Source organism: Arabidopsis thaliana, chromosome 5 (genome assembly GCF_000001735.4).
Source record: "Arabidopsis thaliana chromosome 5, partial sequence".
NCBI lineage: Eukaryota > Viridiplantae > Streptophyta > Magnoliopsida > Brassicales > Brassicaceae > Arabidopsis > Arabidopsis thaliana.
Window position 1 is genome coordinate 13,654,208 of NC_003076.8, and position 21,727 is coordinate 13,675,934.

Below are 21,727 nucleotides of genomic sequence, written 5' to 3' on the forward strand. Positions count from 1 at the left end.
GTGAATCATAAAAGATAACGAGAAAATTTTTAATGAAAAATGTGAGAAACTTTTTACTACTTTAAAAAGATAATGCACATGGGTAAACTAAAATCTTCTAAAATTCAAATGATTATATTTATACTCAAAGAATAAAAAAAAATTTAAATCCCGCACAACTCGCGGGTACACCATCTAGTATCTATAAAATAGAATAAAAAGTTCAGCTCGATTTGGTTCTTTACATGTCTCTTCTTCCTAAATGTACAATTGCAACAAGTAGTTGTGGAATAGGTTTTACCTTAGCCTTATCAGTGAACTGCATTTCCACAAATTCTTTCCATTGATCTTCAGGAAGGTTTTTCCCAAACAAGCTCTACGAAACTGACATTTGACATTCTGTTCTTTCAACATGTGTTATTTTTCATTTTGAATTTTAATACAATAAATGTTTATTCAATTCTTTTTATAAAAATAGACACAATAAAATATATTGTGATATTTTAAATTATTATATTAATTCACATGAACAAATTTATTTATATTATTCCAAAAATTTACATTCTTAATAATGTTCTAAAGTTTTAAAATTTTCTAAGAAATAATACATTAATTCTCCAGAATAATTTATTGAGCTTATTCAGAAAAAAATTCAATAATATTAACAATGGTAAACGGTTAAAACCCGTTAATTGTAAATGAATGTTTAAATAATCCATGTCATGTGTCATAAACTCATAATATCTTACATTTACATTATCAATGCATTTTACGTTAAGAAAAACAAATTAAAACATAATTAATGCATTTTCACGTTAAGAAGAAAAATCAATGCATTTTCTTATGTGAAAGTTACATTTTAATTCACACAAATTTATTATCAGTTACCATAACAAATATTTACAATACCACGAATCTCAAATGACTATATAATAATGTTCCATTTCACCAATAGAAGAATCTCCTTTCATTTGGTCATCACTTGGAATAAAAGCCTACACTTGCTCCCTACACTAGCCTACACTTGCTCGGAACCCATATACGAAATATAAGAGTAATTGCATGGGCAAATCCTTGGATAGCGATTGATCCTTGTGAATTATACGTATAAAGTTTCCTTGTTTTAACACTTCTAACAGTTAGCAAAAACGACTCTCGTCCCCATGGAAACTTGATAAACTCGTCTAGATCACTATGCATGTTTACTACCTGAGGCAAAATAACAGTATAAATGATCGTGGGACACAAAATTCCTTCAACCAGGACAAGAAGGGCTAGCCTAAAGCGCTGCACATCATTTAGTTTTACAAGTTGTCTAGGTACGAGTAGCTTAGTCCTCATAATCGCTTCCGGCGTTGGTTTTCATTAGTCAAAAACAACGAATTCCAAATGTCTCCCATTTCGCTGCTTTCTGTTTTCTCTTTTTGTGTGCAGTTCAAACCAGTTACATAAGCAAAGTCTTGGATAGCATACCTCATGGGCTTTCCAGCAAATGTCCACCACAGCTCAAACTCTTTTTTGGTTACCAACTGCCTAGTCAGTATGTGATGCATAACCCGGACCGAGTTCAAATGATCCACCATTTGCAGTATGCTTCCAAACTGAGAATTCTCCAATTTCTTCAAATGATCATCAATTAATACGGGTTTGATATCCTTAATCCAGTGGAAGACAGTGTATGCGTTAACTTTCTTCGTCCCCTCTATCGTTCCAAGCTCAAATAGCCGCTCCGACAATTTTATTGGATCCATCCTGTAAAATTAGAGCCATCAGGCAATTCTACCCAGAAAAAGTCTCGACTTTTGTTAACAAAAACAACGTATATAAAAGACCACACTCATATAGAACAGAATATAGTGGAAATCATTTCATAGAATGGATTTCGCGAATTCCAGCTAAAATAGAATCCAAAATTCGTCGCATACTAACCTAGACCACACTTATATAGACCAGAATTCAGTGGAATTTATTTCATACAATGGATTTGGCGAATTCCGTCTAAAATAAAATCGAAAATTCGTCGCAAACTAACCTTCGCCGCTTTGTTTATCGCTTTGCGTATCCTTCCCTTTGCAAAATAATTTCCCCCAATTTAATTTGAAACAACCCGACCCATTTTTTTTAAATATAATTAAATATTCCCATAAATGACTAATTAACCCAACTAATAAAATAACAATTAAACCGCAAGTCAAAAATACTATTTTATGAATAAATAAATAATTCGACCAACAAAACCAAAAATAACTAACAATCCTAACCGGGTTCCAATAACCAAAAAAACCAAAAATAAAACAAACGAGTTCTTAGATCATCCTCTCTTCCTTGCCATGATTCCACAATCACACTTTATCTTACCTGCATTAACAACACAATGAGATGCGTAAGTATTATCATAAATATTTAGTGAGGCGATCCTCCCATCTACGAGCTATACACACAAGCAAATAAAATGGTATAATCACAAATACAATACAAACAAACCAGTCATTAACAATTCATCCAAAACACATTCACCACACCTACATATCATCACACAGAACAAATCACACAACCCAATCGCTCAGATAAGCTCATGGTCACGCACTCACCTTAACAAATTGATTCTAATAACAATTAAACTCAGGAGAGACTCTCCTTGAGTCTGAAACAGTCCAGAAACGTCCTACAACAAGTCACAACCAAAAACAACCTTTGAAACAAACTGGACACAATAAACAGAAACAAACTACCTCAAAGACGAAACCCTAAAATACAAACTAACCGTTAACTATTAAATATCTCCGGTGAAACGTTAGCCCTAGACGTCACGAAGTTTCCACAAAATATCGTCCCGATCGGAAAACATACGAGACCACGATCTCAATTTCAATCCCCGCTGGTCTTAATTCGCGTCTGAGAAAACGTGTCTCACGAAATTGCGAATAACTCAACCAATTTTAATCCAAATCCAAATCAATCTTTTTATTTAATTAATGTAGAATGACACATGTCATTTTTTTGTGTAATGATGTGTCACTCATATGGAAAGAGTTGCCTAACTTTCATATATATGATTATTAGAAGCATAAAAGAATTAATCAAAATAAGAATTAGAAAAAAGTAATTCTAAAGTGAAATACACAAAAAAAAAAACTTTTGACACATAAGGAATTGGAACATCAAAACAACTGGACTAAAGCACTAATTAGTAAAGACCGGACATTAAAATTAATATAAACGAAAGAAACAAAGGCAAATGAATCACTAATACAACAAACACAAAACTTAGAAAGTGTTCTTGAGCTTGGAGATTTTGGGAGAGAATTTAAAGATTTTCTTTTAAGGATTTTTTGGTGTGTTTAAGGTAAAGAGATTCTCAGATTTACTCTTTGGTATGCGAGAACGATCGCGGAGAGCTTGAGTGGGAAACCTGGCTCGTCGGAAAGATGATGGTGGGTGATCTAGTAAGTGGACATCACTTTGTCAACAAGGCCAATGCAATCAAGGAGCCGTACGGTGATTCATACGGTTATCTGTAACCCATCAATCACAGTTTCAAATCGGACCTTGATAATGAGTAAGAGGATGTTTTTTGTATAAATTTTGGACATTTAAATCATCAACTCAAAATGTCATTTACAACTAGACTATGTACTAGCCTAGCACATGCTAATTATTATTTTTATTGATTAAAGTTTGTAGAGTTTGACCTGGAAAGTAATGGAGAATCATTAGTATAAAAGTTAAATTGTATCTTTTTATTTTTTGAAGGAAAAAATAAATTGTGTTCATTAAAGTATCTAATATTGGTATTGGGTGTAGAGGTGAACATATTTATCGTTGTTACATTATAAATTTGTTCCGAAATTGTCGATATAAACAATTTTTGGATTTCAAATTGAGAACGGACATGACGAGACAAAACCGAATTAGATGAATTGTTATATTGTGTATATGTCGTAATTAATATATTAGTTGTATATGTTATATATTAGTGTATGTAGTTAACTTAGTAAATTTGTTAATTAACTAATGTGTTTATAAGTGAATAGTTTACCAGAAAGTGCACGACAAAACACATAATTTGGATAAAAACTTAACCAAAACACAGACTATTGTTGTTTTAATGGCTCATGTGTATTTTGAGTGTTGTTAACTTCTTATCTATCTCTTCTCGGCAAAGTGTTACAATAATATCTCAACTAGTTGAAGAAACTGATATGATACACATACCTTTTTAATAGATAGAAAAATAGTGATAAAAACAATAGAAAAGAGATACTAGATATCTCTTCTTTGGAGCAAGAGAGCCAATAATACCATGTAATTATCATTAAATTCTTGTTTTTTATTGTTATTATCAACTAATTGAAAATTTATTTCAGCAAAAAATAAAGTGGATAATAATATGCTATATCTTTAGAAAATCTTAAGACTTTAAACTAATGATTTTGTGTCAAATGATTTGAATATCCAAATTTTAGATACACAAAAAACTTCATCTTACTCATCATCAAGGTACGATTTGAAACCAAAACATCACCTTCAGATAACAAAAAAAAAACGAAAAATTATCACATATCACACTTACCAATAAACTTTGTTTCTTATTATTTGTCAATATCCATTTTACAAGTTAGTCACTCTTATCAATAATGTCCATCAAGAATCATAATCCATTAGAGGATATATAATTTAGTAATTTTCGCTCCACAAGAAAAGAACAATAATATAAAAGATACTAAAACGAAAAACATAAAGTTACACTCACACATATGAAACAATTACATATAAGGCTGAGTTAAATATCTATGCTCAGAAAAAGAGGAAATTAAAAAAGTATGCTTGATAATTCTGTATTTAAATTTCTCTCTTCCTCTACAACAATCTCTGATGCTTTTATCCCTATCAACATCAAATATTATTAAATATGTAATGATGCGGCAACATTTAATGCTTCTGAAAATATCTGCATAAAATCTTGGTGTCGGCATTGGGAAGGGAAAATAGAAAAACTAATTATTTACATGACAGTTATTTATTGGGTTGCGAGATATCATTTATAGACTTTGGACTATTTAGTAGCACAATATTGCAGTTGGAGGAACAAAACAGATCTAGTAAACTAAAAAGCTTAGCTTCAGAGAAGTTATTACAGTTTCTGGGGAAACACCAAAAATCAGTCAACCCGAAAAGGTATGAGTTAAAGCTCTAACGATTACATCCATAAATGTACTTCCCCCGAAAAGTCATTACATGTCACCAGTTTCAAATCTAACCATGCTAACGACTATATTATCGGCGAATATATTTGCAGGTGCACTATGGCTTTCGTTGTTAGGTTGATCCTAGGAGAATGGAAACAAGATGAAAATGGGTTTTTCGAACACGTCGGCGAGTTGGAAGGGTTTAGCGTGGGCGTACGACTGAGGGAGCAGGATGGGTACGCAAGCTTGGTGAATGTTGTGAAAGAAAAATCCAGGGCTGGTCGAGAAGATAAAGTCGAACTGAGTTATCAGTGGCCACACTGGATGATGGGGCCAGATTGGAAACAAGCTAACCCGATCTACATAACAATCGACGAAGATATGACATTGTTCAGGGCAATTAGGGCGGATTCGAAGGAAGTTCATCTAAAGGTGAAGATTATATGGGACGAGACTGAGCACAACTTTAATTCCTACCGGAGTAACATGGATTTGGGAGCGTTAACATCAAAGAAATTATCCACTTCTTGCGCATTCCCAAGCTTGAATGGGACAGACTCTCGGGTCTCCACTTCAACATCTTCGTCTTCGCCATCAGACTCATAGTCAATAGTCTCGCCCATTACAGGTCCTTCCTGAATAGCTGGTGCTGCTTGTAAGACAACCAGTTGCATCGCGTATAACAGACCCCCTGGACGACAAAAAAACAAGTGGCGAGTTGTTCAATATCCCTCTCTTTAATCGATTTAATCATCTTCTTAAATGACAATATACCCCATGGAAAGGCAAGAAATGCATTGAGATCCTCCGCTATTTCAGCGTGGGCCTTCACAATTTTTGGATAATGGGATGTCGGCAGTAGAAAGCCATCGACGAGTATTAAATACGCACATCCCAACCTTATATCAGGATTAGAAACAATCTTCTTCTTCAGCAGGGCGATTACTCGGTCAACAGTGACATCATCTTCTAAACTAAACAACTTGTTGTAGAAAAGTTTTATCTTCCCAACTGTGCCTTTCTTCTTCTTCTTTGTTGTCGGGAACTTACCACAAGGTAAACCAGTAACAATCTTAAACTCCCTCAATGAAAAACGGATTGGGGTACCAGCAAAAAGAAGCCAAATCTCATTCGGTTTCTCTACCGGTAGAAAATTCCAAAATTAGGAGACCACGCCGATTTGTTAGGAAAATCCAAAAGATCTCCGAGAGAAGACCGCGATAGTTCATGTCGTTTATCATCGTCAAGCGCGTTGAGGATAGCACACAACATTTTCATCTTCTGGTACACATTAACTCGCTCGCCGCGAGGTTCTTCCTTAAAAGCTATGAGACGAAGGGGAAGATCAAGCGTTCCCATCTAGGGAAGTAAAACCAGAAACCCTAGTTATTACAAAATCGATCTCGCAAAATAAAAAAACTTTGTAATCAAGGGTTAAACTACTTACCGAGACTCAATTGATTATTACAAAAACAAAGACATATGAACTGAATCCTTTTCGCAGTCGCTAAAGGACGAGAGAAAGAGTTGAAGAATTTTTTTTAGGAAATATGGTAGAGAAGAAGGAAACCAGCAGGTAAATATAGCCTGAAACAAAAGGACGCATCAATTAATTAGATTCTTTTCGTCTGACAGCATAATGCCATAGGAGCTACAATGAATTTCATTTAAATTGTTAAACAGTAGTGTTGAAATAGTTGAAAAGCTGGAGACTTAATTATGGATTGGTTTGGCCGTTTGGGCATACCCATTCATATTTGCCTACATACAAACACATATATACATAAAACCTTTCTAAATTGATTTTTTGATCTTTTTTAAATGAGTTTACCTTATATATATTATTATTTTAAAAAAACTTAATGAAGTTTGTTTTAATTAAATGTAAATACTATGTTAAATTTTAATCAAACCAACCATAAATTTAAACATAGAAAATTTGGATTTGAAATAGAAAAATATTTTTATTTAGGCTACTGTTTAAAATATGAGGTGGCTATATAAAAAGATTAATTATTCAAAATTTAGTCTTAGCTTTGTTTGTTTTAAAATTTAACGAAAGATAAGTCGATATACATTTTAAAAATTAATTTATATTAGAGAAATATATTGTTACGTACGTGATATCACATATGAGTTATTATAACATAAAACATCCATAAAACTTAGTTTTACAGTTTTGTAAAAATGTTTACAACCTAATGGAATTGGTTCCACAATTATTTTAGGTATAACACTAAAACAAAACAAAATGAACAGAAAATATGATATTTTACTTTTCATCAAAAATATGTGAAAATATTATATATTCTCTGAAAAGTGTATTTTACTTTAATTGTATATTTTTCATCTTGACTTATCTGTTTTATCTACTTATTATCCTAGATTTCTCAAGTCAAGTTCTTTTATTAACCTACTAATACAATGTGAGCTATATATACTTTGGATACCATTATCAAAACCTGCATTAACTGAGACAGATAAAGTACGGCCCAACTCGGCCCAACGTGGCCCAATACATACCTTACTCCTCCTTTCTCATTTCCTGCGCGTGGATATTCTCTGAAAAGCGTATCTTCTTCTCTCTCGCCTCTCTCTGAAATTAACTTCGCTAGGGTTTTGATTTTGTGTGTATTTCAATTCTTGCAAAAACATTCCAATTCAGCAAAACCCCAAAATCTGGGTAAACAACAATTCGGTTATGGATTCTCGAGATTCGTTATCATCCGACGCCGTTAGAGATGCGTCGTCACTCTCCGACGACGCAGCTGTTCTCTCTGTAACCTCTACACTCGCTAAAACCGCTCTTTCCTATTTCCAATCTGGAAAATTCGAAGAGTGTATCGACGTTTTGATTCAGCTTGATCAGATGAAACATAACGATCCCAAGGTTCAGTTTTTTTTTTCTTCCTCTTCTTTGGATTCAATAGTTTTGATTTTGCCTTTCTACAAGTTTTTGTTTGATTCTTACATGTTTAGATCGATACTATGAATAAAGAAGTTAAGTTTGACTTGATATAGATTTTTACTAAGTTTAGATCTGACTTATCCGAAGTTATTGATTTTGTTTCTGCTCAAGTAGTTTCGAAGTAGAGCTAGGGTTTATTGAGCAAAGCCTTCATTTTTCAGTGATTGGATTTAGAATTATAACAAGTCATGCTTAGATTTAGAGCTACTTTCCAAAGAATGTTGAGATTTTTACTTTTCTAGGTTTGAAAGCAATGGCTTATGAATTGTGTTTGCAATTGATCAAAGCAGGTTCTACACAATATGGCAATTGCAGAGTACTTCAAGGATGGTTGCTCGAATTCCGAGAAATTGGTGGAAGTGCTAAAACGTGTCAAGGTATTTGTGTTGAGAATTCTACTTTTTTAGTGTTTTCTCAGTTTATCTGCAAGAGCCATCTATCTACTTTTTTAGTCGTTTATGAGAACGTTTAGATGATTTCAAATTGGAGTTGTCGTTTTTCTATCTTTTTTGTTAAATCTGGACTGGACCAGGACATTACCTTACGGAAAAATACTGGAGAAAGTAATGTTATTAGTAGTCTTTATGTGAATATCTGTGACATAGTTTCTTCTTCTCTTTTTTTTTTTCCTTCAGAAACAGAGTGAACAACTTTCTTCTGCAGCAAAAGACCAAGTGGAAGCTGCAAACCCTGGAACTAACGTCTCTGTGTCAAAGGATCATTTTGATAGGACAGTAACAACTCTCAACATTGTATGTTCTGATGTATTCCCTTGATTTTTTGAGTCTCAGCTATGCCATTCGCATTTCTCAAGGTTAAGTATTGATGTTCATTGGTCTCCCTGCAGGCGGTTACCTGGTTTCATCTGTATCACTATTCAAAATCCTTTTCCATTCTAGAACCTTTGTTTCAAAATATTCAGCGGCTAGACGAGGTATGTATCCTCCTTTTTGTTGTATTTTGTTAAACCTGCCCTACAGGCTTTAAGTTGACAACTTGCTATTTATATGCAGACAATCGCACTTCAAATCTGCTTCTTGTTGCTGGATATTTCACTGGCTTGTCGTGATGCTGTAAATTTTTTGGTAAGTGTTGTATTTACTGGTCTCGAAGTCTTGAAATATAGTCCAACTGATCTCTTCCGCAAGTGGAAAATTCAACCTATATCCATGGGCTGTTTTTAAAGGTTTCTTCAGATGAAATTTAATTGTTTTGTCTCTATATTTTTCTTTCTTAGGTGAGCCTTTGTCACTGAATTTAAAACATGTCTGCATTCTATACTTGCCATGAAGAACATATAGGATATATCTATAACTGTATAATATGCCGTGCAAATTGGAAAGCAGCTGGTGTCAAAATGTTTTTACTAGAATACTGTAATAGGTGACAGATAATTCTACCTAGCTATTATCTGATAGGGAAGGTTGGACTTTTAGTTCATTGCGAGGAATTTGATTTTCGCTTGAATGATATACCGGGACATTTGTGAACGACTCTTTGAATTGATCAGTTAATAATCTCATTGCTTGGAGTCTCTCCGTAGATGTTTCCTTCTCTCTGTAGCTTACAAGTATTATTTACAGGCTGTGTTTGACTATATGGACAAAGCTTTTGGTGTTGGTTTTGGAAGTCATGAAGAAAATGGAAGCACAATGCAACTTTCTTCAAATCAGGTATCCAGGACATCTTCTCTCCTGAGCAGCTCGGTGGCGTCAGATACTTTGAGATCTGATTTAACAGCCGCTGAAAGTAGTCTGTGCGAGGAAACTCTAGACTATGAAAATGTTCTAGCAGAAATTGAGGCAGAGAAACGAATGAAGCTAGTTGGCCATATTCCGGCAAACAACCTTCTCAAGACATTAAGCGAGAGGTCGTTCTCGACTGCTGATCTGAAGCTTGAGTTGCAGCTTTACAAGGTCCGGTTTTTGCTTCTGACCAGAAACTTGAAGCTGGCGAAGCGCGAAGTCAAGCATGCGATGAACATAGCTCAAAAAAGGGACTCTTCTATGGCTCTCCTCTTGAAATCCCAGCTTGAGTATGCTCATGGGAATCATCCAAAGGCTATGAAGCTTTTGTTGGTCTCTGGTATTCATAAAGAAGCAGGGACTTCAGGGATCTTTAACAACAACCTTGGTTGCATATTCTATCAGCTTGGATGTTATCAGGCTTCCTCTGTGCTATTCTTAAAGGCCCTAAGGAGCTGTTCATCACTTAGAAATGGGAAACCAGCGAAGACATTTTCTCTCTCACAGAATAAGTCTATGTTAATCACATACAACTGTGGTTTGCTTTATTTGGCATCTGGAAAGCCTCTACTTGCTGCTCAATGTTTCCAGAAGGCAAGCCATGTTTTCCGCCGACAACCCCTCATTTGGCTCCGTTTAGCTGAATGCTGTATGATGGCCTTACAAAAGGGTCTTTTGGAAGGGGGAAACAGTTCTTTGGATAGATCGGAAATCAGAGTCCATGTAATTGGGAAAGGGAATCGGAGACAACTAATGATTGAAGAAAATGGATACGTTGAACTTGCTGGAAGTAACCAATTGTCAAAGCTTTCATTACCACTAGCACGGGTCTGTCTCTCAAATGGTATATATCTGCTCAATGAGTCTCTCTCGAATGATTCTAAATCAGATCTTGGATCAATATTATCCGTGGGGATGAATGAGACCAAAGAAGGATCATCCTCTGATCATGAGGAAGGTAACACGAACACAGACTCGAAAGAGGCAAAAGGAGGAATGAGCCAAGAAATAATTCAAAACTCACTCTCTGCTTTTGAGGATATTCGTAATAGAGAAAAGCAGTTGATGAGACAGGCTCTCTTTGCCAATATGGCTTATGTAGAATTGGAGTTGGCGAATCCTATCAAAGCCTTGTCAGCTGCTACTTCACTCTTGCAACTTGCAGATTGTTCGAAGATTTATGTTTTCCTAGGCCATATCTATGCAGCGGAGGCCCTCTGCTTGCTCAATCGACCCATTGAAGCTGGTGCACATTTATCCGCCTATCTACTCGGACAGGATGATTTTAAACTGCCATATGCGCAAGAAGACTTTGACCAGTGGTGGAAGCACACAAGTTCTGATTGTGAAGAGACATTGGATCCCTCCACGGGAAATACCCGGGATTCAGTTTTCCTTAAGCCAGAAGAAGCTCGTGGAGCACTTTTCGCAGACCTTGCCGCGCTGCTTGCCACACAAGGACATCACGACCAAGCAAAATCTTTGATAACGCACGCGTTAACTCTCTTACCGAACAATGTACAAGCTACAGTTACAGCAGTCTACATTGATCTCATGTTGGGTAGGTCACAAGACGCCCTTGCTCGGTTAAAACAGTGTACCCATGTGAGCTTTGTTCCAGGGAGATTGGAAGTGAGAGCCTCATAGAAGATTTGTACTCTAAATTGGTATGGTTTGTTCTTTTTTGAAATTCAAGCTTTAGAAATTAGTTGGTTCGATAAATATCAGAGAATAAACTTTTGTACAAGTTTTTTTTTGTTTTTAATTTCTTGTATTAGTACTGTGAGATGATATTTGCACTCGTGACTTAGATTTGGGTCTTGAGGGATTAGTCGATTTCTTGTTCAGGAACAACATAAGATTGTTAGAACAAACACCAGTTTTTGTACTTTTTTTTAAATCTTGTTTAAGACAGACCCCCTTATTCTATGGCTTTAGTAGATTTGTTTATTTTTGAACAAGAAAGTGTGGCGATAAACAGGCAATGACCAACGCTTAGCGTTTAGAACACTTAGTTGGGGTTTACGCGATTTTAGGTGGTTTATTCGTTTACGATATTATAGATAAAAATTATGTTAAACTATATATTAGAAAATATTAAATCGAATTCTAAATAAAAATTTGACAAAAAATTTCTTTAATTTATATCAAACAATATATGAATGTTTATAACCATGTGTGTAGAAGTAAAACTTATAAATTTAAACAATGTAGTTAGAAATAAGAAAAATATATTAAAATAAAATTTATGTTATTTTAGGCAGTCGATACGGTTTTAGCCGTCAGCTGAACGCCTAACGTATAGTCGGAATCTAAACGACCGCCTAGACCACTTTTTAAAACACTGCTTTTGAATCTTTCAAACTTCATCCGAAAGCAAAACTAAAGCTTCTAGAACATGTGAAAGCTTGTCAAGAAACCCTAGTTTTGAACTCATAAAACCTAGTTCAGAAGAGTTATACCGCAGCATTCTTTTTTTTTTGTAATACAAAGTCTCTCTTTTTCTCCTTTCTAATACAAGATGCAATTAAACAAAATGTTCCTCTAGTTATAATAATGTAGAAAAATACGTGTACGCTAGAAAATTTCTCGACCAACGTAAAAGAGGGTCCTAGAACGGTCAACTTCGACACGTGGCTCGTCCTTATGTCTTTCTCTTTGTGTACAGAAGCAATGTAAATGCAAGCAAGCGTGTAAGAACTAATTGAGTCATTGACACATGAGAGTGAAAAAGGCAATCAAAAGTCATCAACACATTTCTCTTTTAAATTTGGTATGCTTGTTTCGTGGAAGCATGTTTGGTGAGGGTAGAACAACTTTGGTTTTGGTTACTCCAATGATCCATGCAGCGAAGGTGTTCGATGAAATGCCTAGAAGAGGCTTTGGGGAAATTACTTCACCTGAAGACTGAAGTCTGTTAGCTATAAGGGTTTAGTGATTTTGTCTTGATGAGAATTCCATTTAACGATGATAAATAATGATGCGACCTACAAAGAATCTTTGCCGCCTTAAGTTACCATTGTTTCTTGTATTAGCGTTGTTGCTGATGATTGGAACGGGTAAAAGATATACATGCATCTAAAGTTGTTAAGGATAAACAGTGACGTGGTGGTCTTGTCTTTTGATAATCTTGTTACTCTTTCCTCACTCAATGGCTACCTCTTGCGACTGAAACGGTAAACCTGTTATCACTCTGGCTTTGTGTGTATTCATCAGTATCTGGTCAGGTTAGAACAAATATATTGCTTATTAACCGATCAATCTGTTGCTGTCCTGCCCTGCTTGTCGATAGTAGACAGTTTCTGTGGTTTAGTAATACTAGAGAACTTATTACATGAGTTAAGGTACTGTGTGTTTACTCTCGAATTTGCTTATGTTTTATATCAAGTTACATTTTTGCAAACAACAGGTTTCAACTATGTCTCCTGTCTTTATCAAAAAAAAAACTATGTCTCCTGTACAAGTGGTAGACAAGTTGTTACAATTATTCTTCATGTGTCGCATCTAATTTAATAATCCGCACTATAAAAAGTATGATTTATTTAACTAAAAGGAATCACTAGAGTCTAGAGGTGGTAATCGATCAGTAATCATAATATATATTATTGTTTAGAAATGTGAGAACCCTCAGCCATACGGTTGAGTTGGAGTAAACTTTTAGCTGCTTCTAGATCTAATTTTCCGAGCTGATTTATCGTAGGTGATTGTCGACGAGTAGTTATGGCTGAAGGAGTTGTGTCGTTTGGAGTTCAGAAGCTTTGGGCGCTTCTTAATCGAGAATCCGAGCGATTGAATGGAATAGATGAGCAAGTTGATGGACTAAAGCGTCAGCTGAGAGGGTTACAGTCGCTGTTGAAAGATGCAGATGCAAAGAAACATGGAAGTGATAGGGTGAGGAACTTCTTGGAAGATGTCAAAGACCTTGTTTTTGATGCTGAGGATATAATTGAATCCTATGTTCTGAACAAACTTAGAGGAGAAGGAAAAGGGGTCAAGAATCATGTGAGACGACTTGCTTGCTTCTTGACGGATCGCCACAAGGTTGCTTCAGATATCGAGGGTATCACTAAAAGGATCTCTAAGGTGATTGGGGAAATGCAGAGTTTAGGGATACAACAACAAATCATTGATGGTGGTCGTTCGCTGTCTCTTCAGGACATACAGAGGGAGATCCGGCAAACGTTTCCTAACAGCTCTGAAAGCGATCTTGTCGGGGTGGAGCAAAGTGTTGAAGAATTGGTTGGTCCTATGGTGGAAATTGATAACATTCAAGTGGTTTCTATATCTGGGATGGGCGGTATTGGTAAAACCACTTTGGCCAGACAAATCTTTCATCATGATTTAGTCCGGCGTCATTTTGATGGATTCGCATGGGTCTGTGTTTCGCAACAATTTACTCAGAAGCATGTTTGGCAGAGAATCTTGCAAGAACTTCGGCCACACGATGGTGAGATCTTACAGATGGACGAATATACAATCCAGGGTAAACTCTTTCAGTTGTTGGAAACCGGTAGATATTTGGTTGTCCTCGATGATGTATGGAAAGAAGAAGACTGGGATCGAATAAAAGAAGTGTTTCCACGGAAAAGAGGTGAGCTCTTATGGTACATACATGACGCACTTTATAAATGCTTTTTTATCCGTAACATAGACACAAATATTTTGCAGGTTGGAAGATGCTACTTACTTCTCGAAATGAAGGAGTTGGGTTACATGCTGATCCAACATGTTTATCTTTTAGAGCAAGAATCCTAAATCCCAAAGAAAGTTGGAAGCTCTTTGAGAGGATAGTCCCTAGAAGAAATGAAACTGGTACACTTTCAAATTTAAAATTAAGATCAAGAATCTAGGAAATTTTATTTTTCAGCCAACATGTTGAAATGTATTACCTTGTGATACTATGCAGAATATGAAGAAATGGAAGCCATCGGAAAGGAAATGGTCACATATTGTGGAGGACTACCATTAGCTGTTAAAGTTTTGGGAGGCTTGTTAGCTAATAAACATACAGCTAGTGAGTGGAAAAGAGTTAGTGAGAATATCGGAGCTCAAATCGTAGGAAAATCGTGCTTAGATGACAACAGTCTCAATTCGGTTTACCGAATATTGTCTTTGAGTTATGAAGATTTGCCAACGGATTTAAAGCATTGTTTCCTTTACCTAGCCCATTTCCCTGAAGATTACAAGATAAAGACACGGACATTGTACAGTTACTGGGCCGCAGAGGGAATTTACGATGGATTAACCATCCTTGATAGTGGAGAAGACTACCTAGAAGAACTAGTGAGGAGAAATTTGGTTATTGCTGAAAAGAGCAATTTGAGTTGGAGACTTAAACTTTGTCAAATGCATGACATGATGAGGGAAGTATGTATATCTAAAGCCAAAGTAGAGAACTTCCTCCAAATTATCAAAGTCCCTACTTCCACCTCTACCATCATTGCTCAATCTCCTAGTAGATCTCGAAGACTCACCGTACATAGTGGTAAAGCCTTTCATATACTAGGACACAAAAAAAAGGTCAGATCTCTTTTAGTTTTGGGACTCAAGGAAGATCTTTGGATACAATCAGCTTCACGCTTCCAAAGCTTACCATTGCTCAGGGTGTTGGATCTGTCTTCGGTAAAATTTGAAGGAGGGAAGTTACCTTCTAGCATTGGAGGGCTCATCCATTTGAGATTCTTGAGCTTACACCAAGCTGTGGTATCTCATCTACCTTCTACTATTCGGAATTTAAAGCTTATGCTCTATTTGAACTTACATGTTGCTATCGGGGTGCCGGTTCACGTGCCAAATGTTTTGAAAGAGATGCTAGAGTTGAGGTACCTTTCCCTACCTCTGGATATGCATGATAAAACCAAGTTGGAATTGGGTGATCTAGTGAACCTGGAGTACTTGTGGTGTTTCTCAACGCAACACAGTAGTGTGACAGACCTCCTCCGTATGACCAAGCTCAGGTTTTTCGGTGTATCTTTTAGTGAAAGGTGTACTTTTGAAAATCTATCTTCATCTCTCCGTCAATTTCGAAAGCTGGAGACACTTAGTTTCATTTATTCGCGCAAAACCTATATGGTTGATTATGTGGGAGAATTCGTTCTGGATTTTATTCATCTAAAGAAGTTAAGTTTGGGAGTACATTTGTCAAAGATTCCTGATCAACATCAATTACCTCCCCACATTGCACACATATATTTATTGTTTTGCCACATGGAGGAGGATCCAATGCCAATTCTAGAAAAGTTGCTTCATCTGAAGTCGGTTGAATTAAGACGCAAGGCTTTCATAGGGAGGAGAATGGTGTGCTCAAAAGGCGGGTTTCCTCAATTACGTGCTCTACAAATATCTGAACAATCGGAGTTGGAAGAGTGGATAGTAGAAGAAGGGTCGATGCCATGTCTTCGTGATTTAATTATACATAGTTGCGAAAAGTTGGAGGAACTTCCTGACGGACTCAAGTATGTAACATCCTTAAAGGAACTGAAGATTGAAGGAATGAAGAGGGAGTGGAAGGAGAAATTGGTTGGAGAAGATTACTACAAAGTCCAACACATTCCCGATGTTCAATTTTTCAACTGTGACGACGAACAAAGAGAATAACCAGTAGCAGGTAAAAAATAAACGGTATAATAATGTTCACTTTTCAAAGTCATGTGGACAGTCTCAACTTTTATACATTGTTCTAAAATCGATCATCTTTTAAATAGATGCAGGAAAGAACAAGAAGCTAGTCAAATTCTCTTATATTGGGAGAGATAGAGGCTGCTTCACAAGAGTCATCTACTGATAAATCTCTGGAATACAGATTCTGAAGTACTACTGATTACGTTGGAGCTCTCGCTTTCAGTGCATCGTTATGTTGTGGCTCAGAACTATATGCTTTTTATTGATGTTTGTTTTCGGTGTGGATGCATGGAACGTGCTTGAGAACTCTTTCATAAAATTGAGAAACGAACCTTGTTTTTTTTGTAGTTCATTGTAAAAATTGGATATTTATGTTTATACGAATTTGTTTTGTTTTCTCGTTTGTGATTTAACACAGTTAGCTAGCTTTTGTAAGCTTTATTTACATCAAATCTGGTTAGATTTGTTTTTTATCACATTTAGGCTTAAGTTTTGTTAGTTTTGCACCTCTTTTACTGTGTACGCATAGTGAAGTCATGGTTGAACCAAGACGAGCAAAACTGATGTACAATAAACAAAACAATCTCATTTTGTACAAGTTTTTTGTTTCATTTTAATTTCTTTTATCAGTACTGTGTGATATTTGCACTCGTGACTTAGACTTGGGTCGTTGAGGGATTAGTCGATTTCTTGTTCAGGAACAACATAAGATTGTCAGAACAAAACACCAGTTTTTGTACTTTTGTTTTTAAATCTTGTTTCAACTTCAGACAGACCCCCTTATTCTATGGCTTTAGTATATTTGTTTACTTTTGAACAATGTTCAAAAAAGTGTTAGGCGATAAACGGGCGATGACCCAACGCCTAGCGTTTAGAACGCTTAGTCGGGGTTTAAGTGATTTTAGGTGGTTTATCCGTTTATGACATAAAACATTTTAAATATGATATTATAGATAAAAATCATATAAAACTATATATTAGAAAATATTAATCGGATCCTAATCAAAAATTAGATAAAAATGTTTCTTTAATTTATATCAACAATATATGAATGTTTATAACCATGTGTAGAAGTAAAACTTATAAAATTTAAGCAATATTAGTTAAAAATAAAAAAAATATACTAAAACGAAATTTATGTTATTTTAGGCAGTCGAGATGATTATTTAGGCGTCAACTGAACGCTTAGCGGCATATAAACGACCGTCTAGACCGCTTTTTACAACACTGCTTTTGAATCTTTCAAACTTCATCCAAAAACAAAACTAAAGCTTCTGGAACATGTGAAACCTTGTCAAGAAACTCTAGTTTTGAACTCATAAAACCTAGTTAAGAAGTTTTTTTTTTTTGTCGGCACCTAGTAAAGAAGTTATACCACAGCATTCTTTTTTTACTTTTTTTCTTTAATACAAGATGCAATTAAACAAAATGTTCCTCTAACTATAATAATGTAGAAAAATACGTGTACGCTAGGAAATTTCTCGACCCGCGCAAAAGAGGGTCCTAGAAGTTTCAACTTTCGACACGTGGCTCCTTCTCAGTCTCTCTTATTAAAGTCTTTAAATTATATAATCACCAAAGGCAATTAATGGAATTAATTTACTTTGAGGACTAATATTCCATCTGATTTCCCAAGATAAAACATAAAGTCCTTATTACTTAATTATGAATGTAATTATTGGATTACATGTAATTAATCACCACTTTATAAAACTGAACAAAAATAGTAACGAATATAAAGAGTTTAATAATGATTTTTGGGTCATTTTCCTTCACCAAATTTTTAATTCCGCATAAAGTAAAATATCCTGAAAACAGAAAAATTCAGTGTTTTCGGATTCTCCTTTAAAAACGACAAAAGCATCTACAGAGAAATCTGACCGCAATAATGGCGAATAACGAAGATTCAAACTCCAATGGACTAGACTCGTTTGATGCTGTTAAACAACGTTTCAAAGATCGATCAAAGGTACAACATCAGATTCGATTTTCACCATTTTTGATGTTTCTCTTTTGTTCCAATTTTGTTGATTTTGACTTTGTGGACCAATTGTTTTTGATTTTGACAGAAAGTTGTTCAGACGAGAGAGTTGTTGTCTAAACAAGCGGTACAAACGCGTGAGATCTTATCGAAACAAGCCGTTAAGATCGCTAAACAAGCCGAAGAACATGAGAGATTCATCAATAAGGTTAGGTTTCTCTCTTGATTCTTCAATCATGTTTTGATTTTAAGTTACTTTGGTTTGAAAATGTTTGGTTCTGTAATGTTTTAAAGGTGACACATCTCGTTGGTGTGCTTGGATTTGGAGGTTTTTGTTTCCTACTTGGTGCAAGTGAGTTCAAAGAAATTGTGTTTTTTTTTTGTTTTTTTTGTGTTTTGTTCTTAATTCAATGTTGTTGATGTTGATGATGTTTTCGTTTTCAGGACCTCAAGACATTCCTTTAGTTTACTGTTTCTTCTATGTGATCTTTGTTCCTCTTCGATGGATATATTACCGGTTTAAGAAATGGCATTATTATCTTCTGGTAATGTCTCTTTTGAGGATTTGGAATTAAGAAACAGTCGTTTTGATTGTTATTGAAACAATTTTTGTGTATGTGATAGGACTTTTGCTACTATGCCAATACAATCTTCTTGGTTGATCTTCTTCTGTATCCTAAGAATGAAAAGCTTTTCATGGTTTGCTTTTCCTTTGCTGAGGTATGCTTTTTAACTACATGTATGTATATGAGTCTTTTGTGTCATTGTGTGTGCTGATTTATTTTATTGGTTGTGTCTTGTGCTGCAGGGACCATTGGCGTGGGCGATTATTGTCTGGCGTTGCAGTCTGGTTTTTAGTTCGCCGGATAAGATTGTTAGTGTTCTTATACATCTCTTACCTGGTGAGTTCTATAATCTTCTTGTTGACAGAAGAAGATATGTTATTGATTCATATTGCTAAAGTTGACGGCTTTGATTAAAGTAGTTGTATGAATTCTTAGCTTGTTGTTCCCCTCTCAACCGTTTTTAATTCAAACACATGGTTCCTTGTTGTAATGCATATGATAGATATAGTTAAGCTTTATGCTCTCTCTCTCCATTGTTTCTTTATTATTGTAATGAATTTTGGTTTCAGGGCTCGTGTTTTTCACGATTAGGTGGTGGAATCCAGCGACTTTTGCAGCTATGCACCCTGTAGGCACTGATCGTAGGGTTTCATGGCCTTATGTTGAAGACAAAGCTTACCTATTCACATGGCTGTTTCTCGTCCCCTTAGTCGTTTATACTCTTTGGCAAGTGCTCTATTTTCTAATCGTCAATGTCCTGCGTAGGCAGAGACTCCTTAGAGATCCTGAAGTTATGACTTCTTACAGGTATCTCTTGTCTACGCCGTATGTTAATGTTCTCCTCATATTGATCGCTAAGGTCACAGCATAATGTAATGTGTTCTTACCATAGAGTGAACACTTGTATTGATGGAATCCTTTGGTATGTGCAGAGAGCTGTCGAAGAAAGCTGAAAAGGCAAACAATAAGTTGTGGCAGCTGAGCGGTCTGCTAGGGGATCAGAATCGTATATGGATGTACATCCTATTCCAGGCCATCTTCACGGTGGCAACCATGGCATTGACCGTACCGATCTTCCTATCTTATAGACTTCATGTGATCTTTCAGATCCTAAAGATTTCTGCGGCTGTGTGGAACGGAGGGAGCTTTTTACTAGAGGTAATGCCACGGCAAGTGATCCAGAAAGAGAAGAAGAAGAAAGCTGAGATGCAGCCGATAGAGGAGCAGATACTACATCATGAAGCTGTGTCACATCCGACTGAGAATGAGCCAAAATCTACTGAAACATGATCATGGTTCTAACAAAAAGGTACATGTAAAATAAAGTTTTCAAAGGTGAATCATGATTGGTGTTTTTTTTGTTCCTCATGTTTTGTTCTATAACTGTTTGTTTCTCTTGTTGCTATACATCATTCTAAAAGCTTAATGTATGTGAATGATCTTGTAGTTTATTTTTTCTAAAGAAACTTGTTATTTACTCTTTAGCCAAAGTTTTGATCCTGTTTCGCTAGGACATTCTGGCCTTAAAATTGCATTATGAGAGATTTAACTATATTTTTAACGCGTTTTCGAGAAAGGAAAATCTTCGGATTTCAGCGAAGTAGATTGGGATAAGTTCTCCTTGAGACGCGGATTTTGTTTTCTGTTTCTGCTGTACAAAACAACCATCACTAAAGATCATAACATTCATGTGTTTGATAGTGCATAGTTCTCGAACATGTCGTTACCAGCCGCGGAATAAGCTTAATAAGTATGCCGATAGCATTATGAAATCCATCATGTCCGATACGACTATTGTTCAGTGGAGATGAAGCTTAATAACTTGAGTTCCGCCAAAGAATTCACTCAAAAATCGACCATGAAGAGGATTTTGATCGATGCAAATCGCCCCTGTAACGAGCTGATTTGGAAGAAGACTCAAGAACCACCAATTTGCACCGTACGGTCAAATTGAGTCAAACCAAACCGAAGAGCCCCCTGATGTACTTGAAGACTTTCTGCTGATTATATTCACCCTCATGAAAAGACTACACGACGTTTAGAAGCTGCGACTTTAACTTAGCTCTCGACGCCATCACCGAAGATCCTCCATTATAGCCTAACGGCTAGAATCATCACGCTCCTCTCTTTATTTCGCATTATTCGGTTTCCTTTTCTAAGTTTTAGACCATTGTTGTACTTTTCAATTTAAGCTCTTTGATTCTCTACTTTGTATTCACGCTTTGATCAATTGAAATTCAGTTTGTTTCTTGCTTCAATACTTTGTATCTTGAATCAAATCTGTTCTTGCGAGTTCTAGGTTGTTTGTAGAATCAAATACTTCTCATCTAAAAGCTTCCATCGCTCGCTTCTAAGCATTGGACCCGTGAGCCTTGTCTTGGTGGAATCCAGGACGTGTAGTCGTGTATCACATGAAATGAATGGAATAAGATTTTGATTATATAATCTACAAAGTAGGTCGCATTAAGATACATGCCAAATACCGCACTGAACAGAGAAAGAAAACAGAAAATCAATGTAAATATTGTTGGTGTGTCCTTGACTACAATGTTTTTTGAAAAATTATCTTGATCATGTGTTTTGTCAGGTCCGAGTTGTCCATGATATCAATATTCATGATGGTAATCGATCAACCTTTGAGAGTATAGTAACAACACTTGGCATATTTCTCACTTACG

At 35.8% G+C, this 21,727-nt stretch overlaps 3 protein-coding genes and 2 pseudogenes across 7 annotated transcripts; 3 read left to right on the forward strand and 2 right to left on the reverse strand.

Annotated features, from left to right (window-relative positions):
- Nucleotides 1–987: 987 nt before the first annotated feature.
- AT5G35420 lies at nucleotides 988–1,730 on the reverse strand (annotated as a pseudogene; the record flags this gene model as incomplete). Its single annotated transcript has 1 exon — nucleotides 988–1,730.
- Nucleotides 1,731–5,641: 3,911 nt separating this feature from the next.
- AT5G35425 lies at nucleotides 5,642–6,527 on the reverse strand (annotated as a pseudogene; the record flags this gene model as incomplete). The annotated part of the gene is made up of 1 exon: nucleotides 5,642–6,527.
- A 1,188-nt stretch (nucleotides 6,528–7,715) lies between these two features.
- AT5G35430 (Tetratricopeptide repeat (TPR)-like superfamily protein) lies at nucleotides 7,716–11,863 on the forward strand. Its single transcript, NM_122934.5, has 6 exons — nucleotides 7,716–8,058; nucleotides 8,427–8,513; nucleotides 8,772–8,888; nucleotides 8,984–9,070; nucleotides 9,150–9,221; nucleotides 9,720–11,863. The coding sequence occupies exons 1-6, from the start codon at nucleotides 7,870–7,872 to the stop codon at nucleotides 11,526–11,528; spliced, it is 2,361 nt and encodes a 786-aa protein (NP_198393.2). The 5' UTR covers nucleotides 7,716–7,869; the 3' UTR covers nucleotides 11,529–11,863.
- Nucleotides 11,864–12,316: 453 nt separating this feature from the next.
- On the forward strand, nucleotides 12,317–16,993 carry AT5G35450 (Disease resistance protein (CC-NBS-LRR class) family). Of its 2 annotated transcripts, NM_001344104.1 has the most exons (5): nucleotides 12,317–13,057; nucleotides 13,582–14,472; nucleotides 14,550–14,693; nucleotides 14,788–16,488; nucleotides 16,586–16,993. In NM_001344104.1, exons 2-4 carry the CDS (start codon nucleotides 13,602–13,604, stop codon nucleotides 16,476–16,478), a joined length of 2,706 nt encoding a protein of 901 aa, NP_001332515.1. In that variant the 5' UTR covers nucleotides 12,317–13,057; nucleotides 13,582–13,601; the 3' UTR covers nucleotides 16,479–16,488; nucleotides 16,586–16,993. The 2 variants fall into 2 exon arrangements, with proteins under 2 accessions (NP_001332515.1, NP_198395.1); NM_122936.5 differs by having other exon boundaries at nucleotides 12,317–14,472.
- A 1,262-nt stretch (nucleotides 16,994–18,255) lies between these two features.
- On the forward strand, nucleotides 18,256–21,296 carry AT5G35460 (uncharacterized protein). 2 transcript variants are annotated; one of them, NM_001344105.1, is made up of 9 exons: nucleotides 18,256–18,471; nucleotides 18,572–18,691; nucleotides 18,778–18,835; nucleotides 18,928–19,028; nucleotides 19,108–19,203; nucleotides 19,292–19,385; nucleotides 19,619–19,856; nucleotides 19,982–20,358; nucleotides 20,751–21,269. In NM_001344105.1, exons 1-8 carry the CDS (start codon nucleotides 18,391–18,393, stop codon nucleotides 20,337–20,339), a joined length of 1,146 nt encoding a protein of 381 aa, NP_001318675.1. In that variant the 5' UTR covers nucleotides 18,256–18,390; the 3' UTR covers nucleotides 20,340–20,358; nucleotides 20,751–21,269. The 2 variants fall into 2 exon arrangements, with proteins under 2 accessions (NP_001318675.1, NP_198396.1); NM_122937.3 differs by having other exon boundaries at nucleotides 18,282–18,471; nucleotides 19,982–21,296.
- Nucleotides 21,297–21,727: the final 431 nt, after the last annotated feature.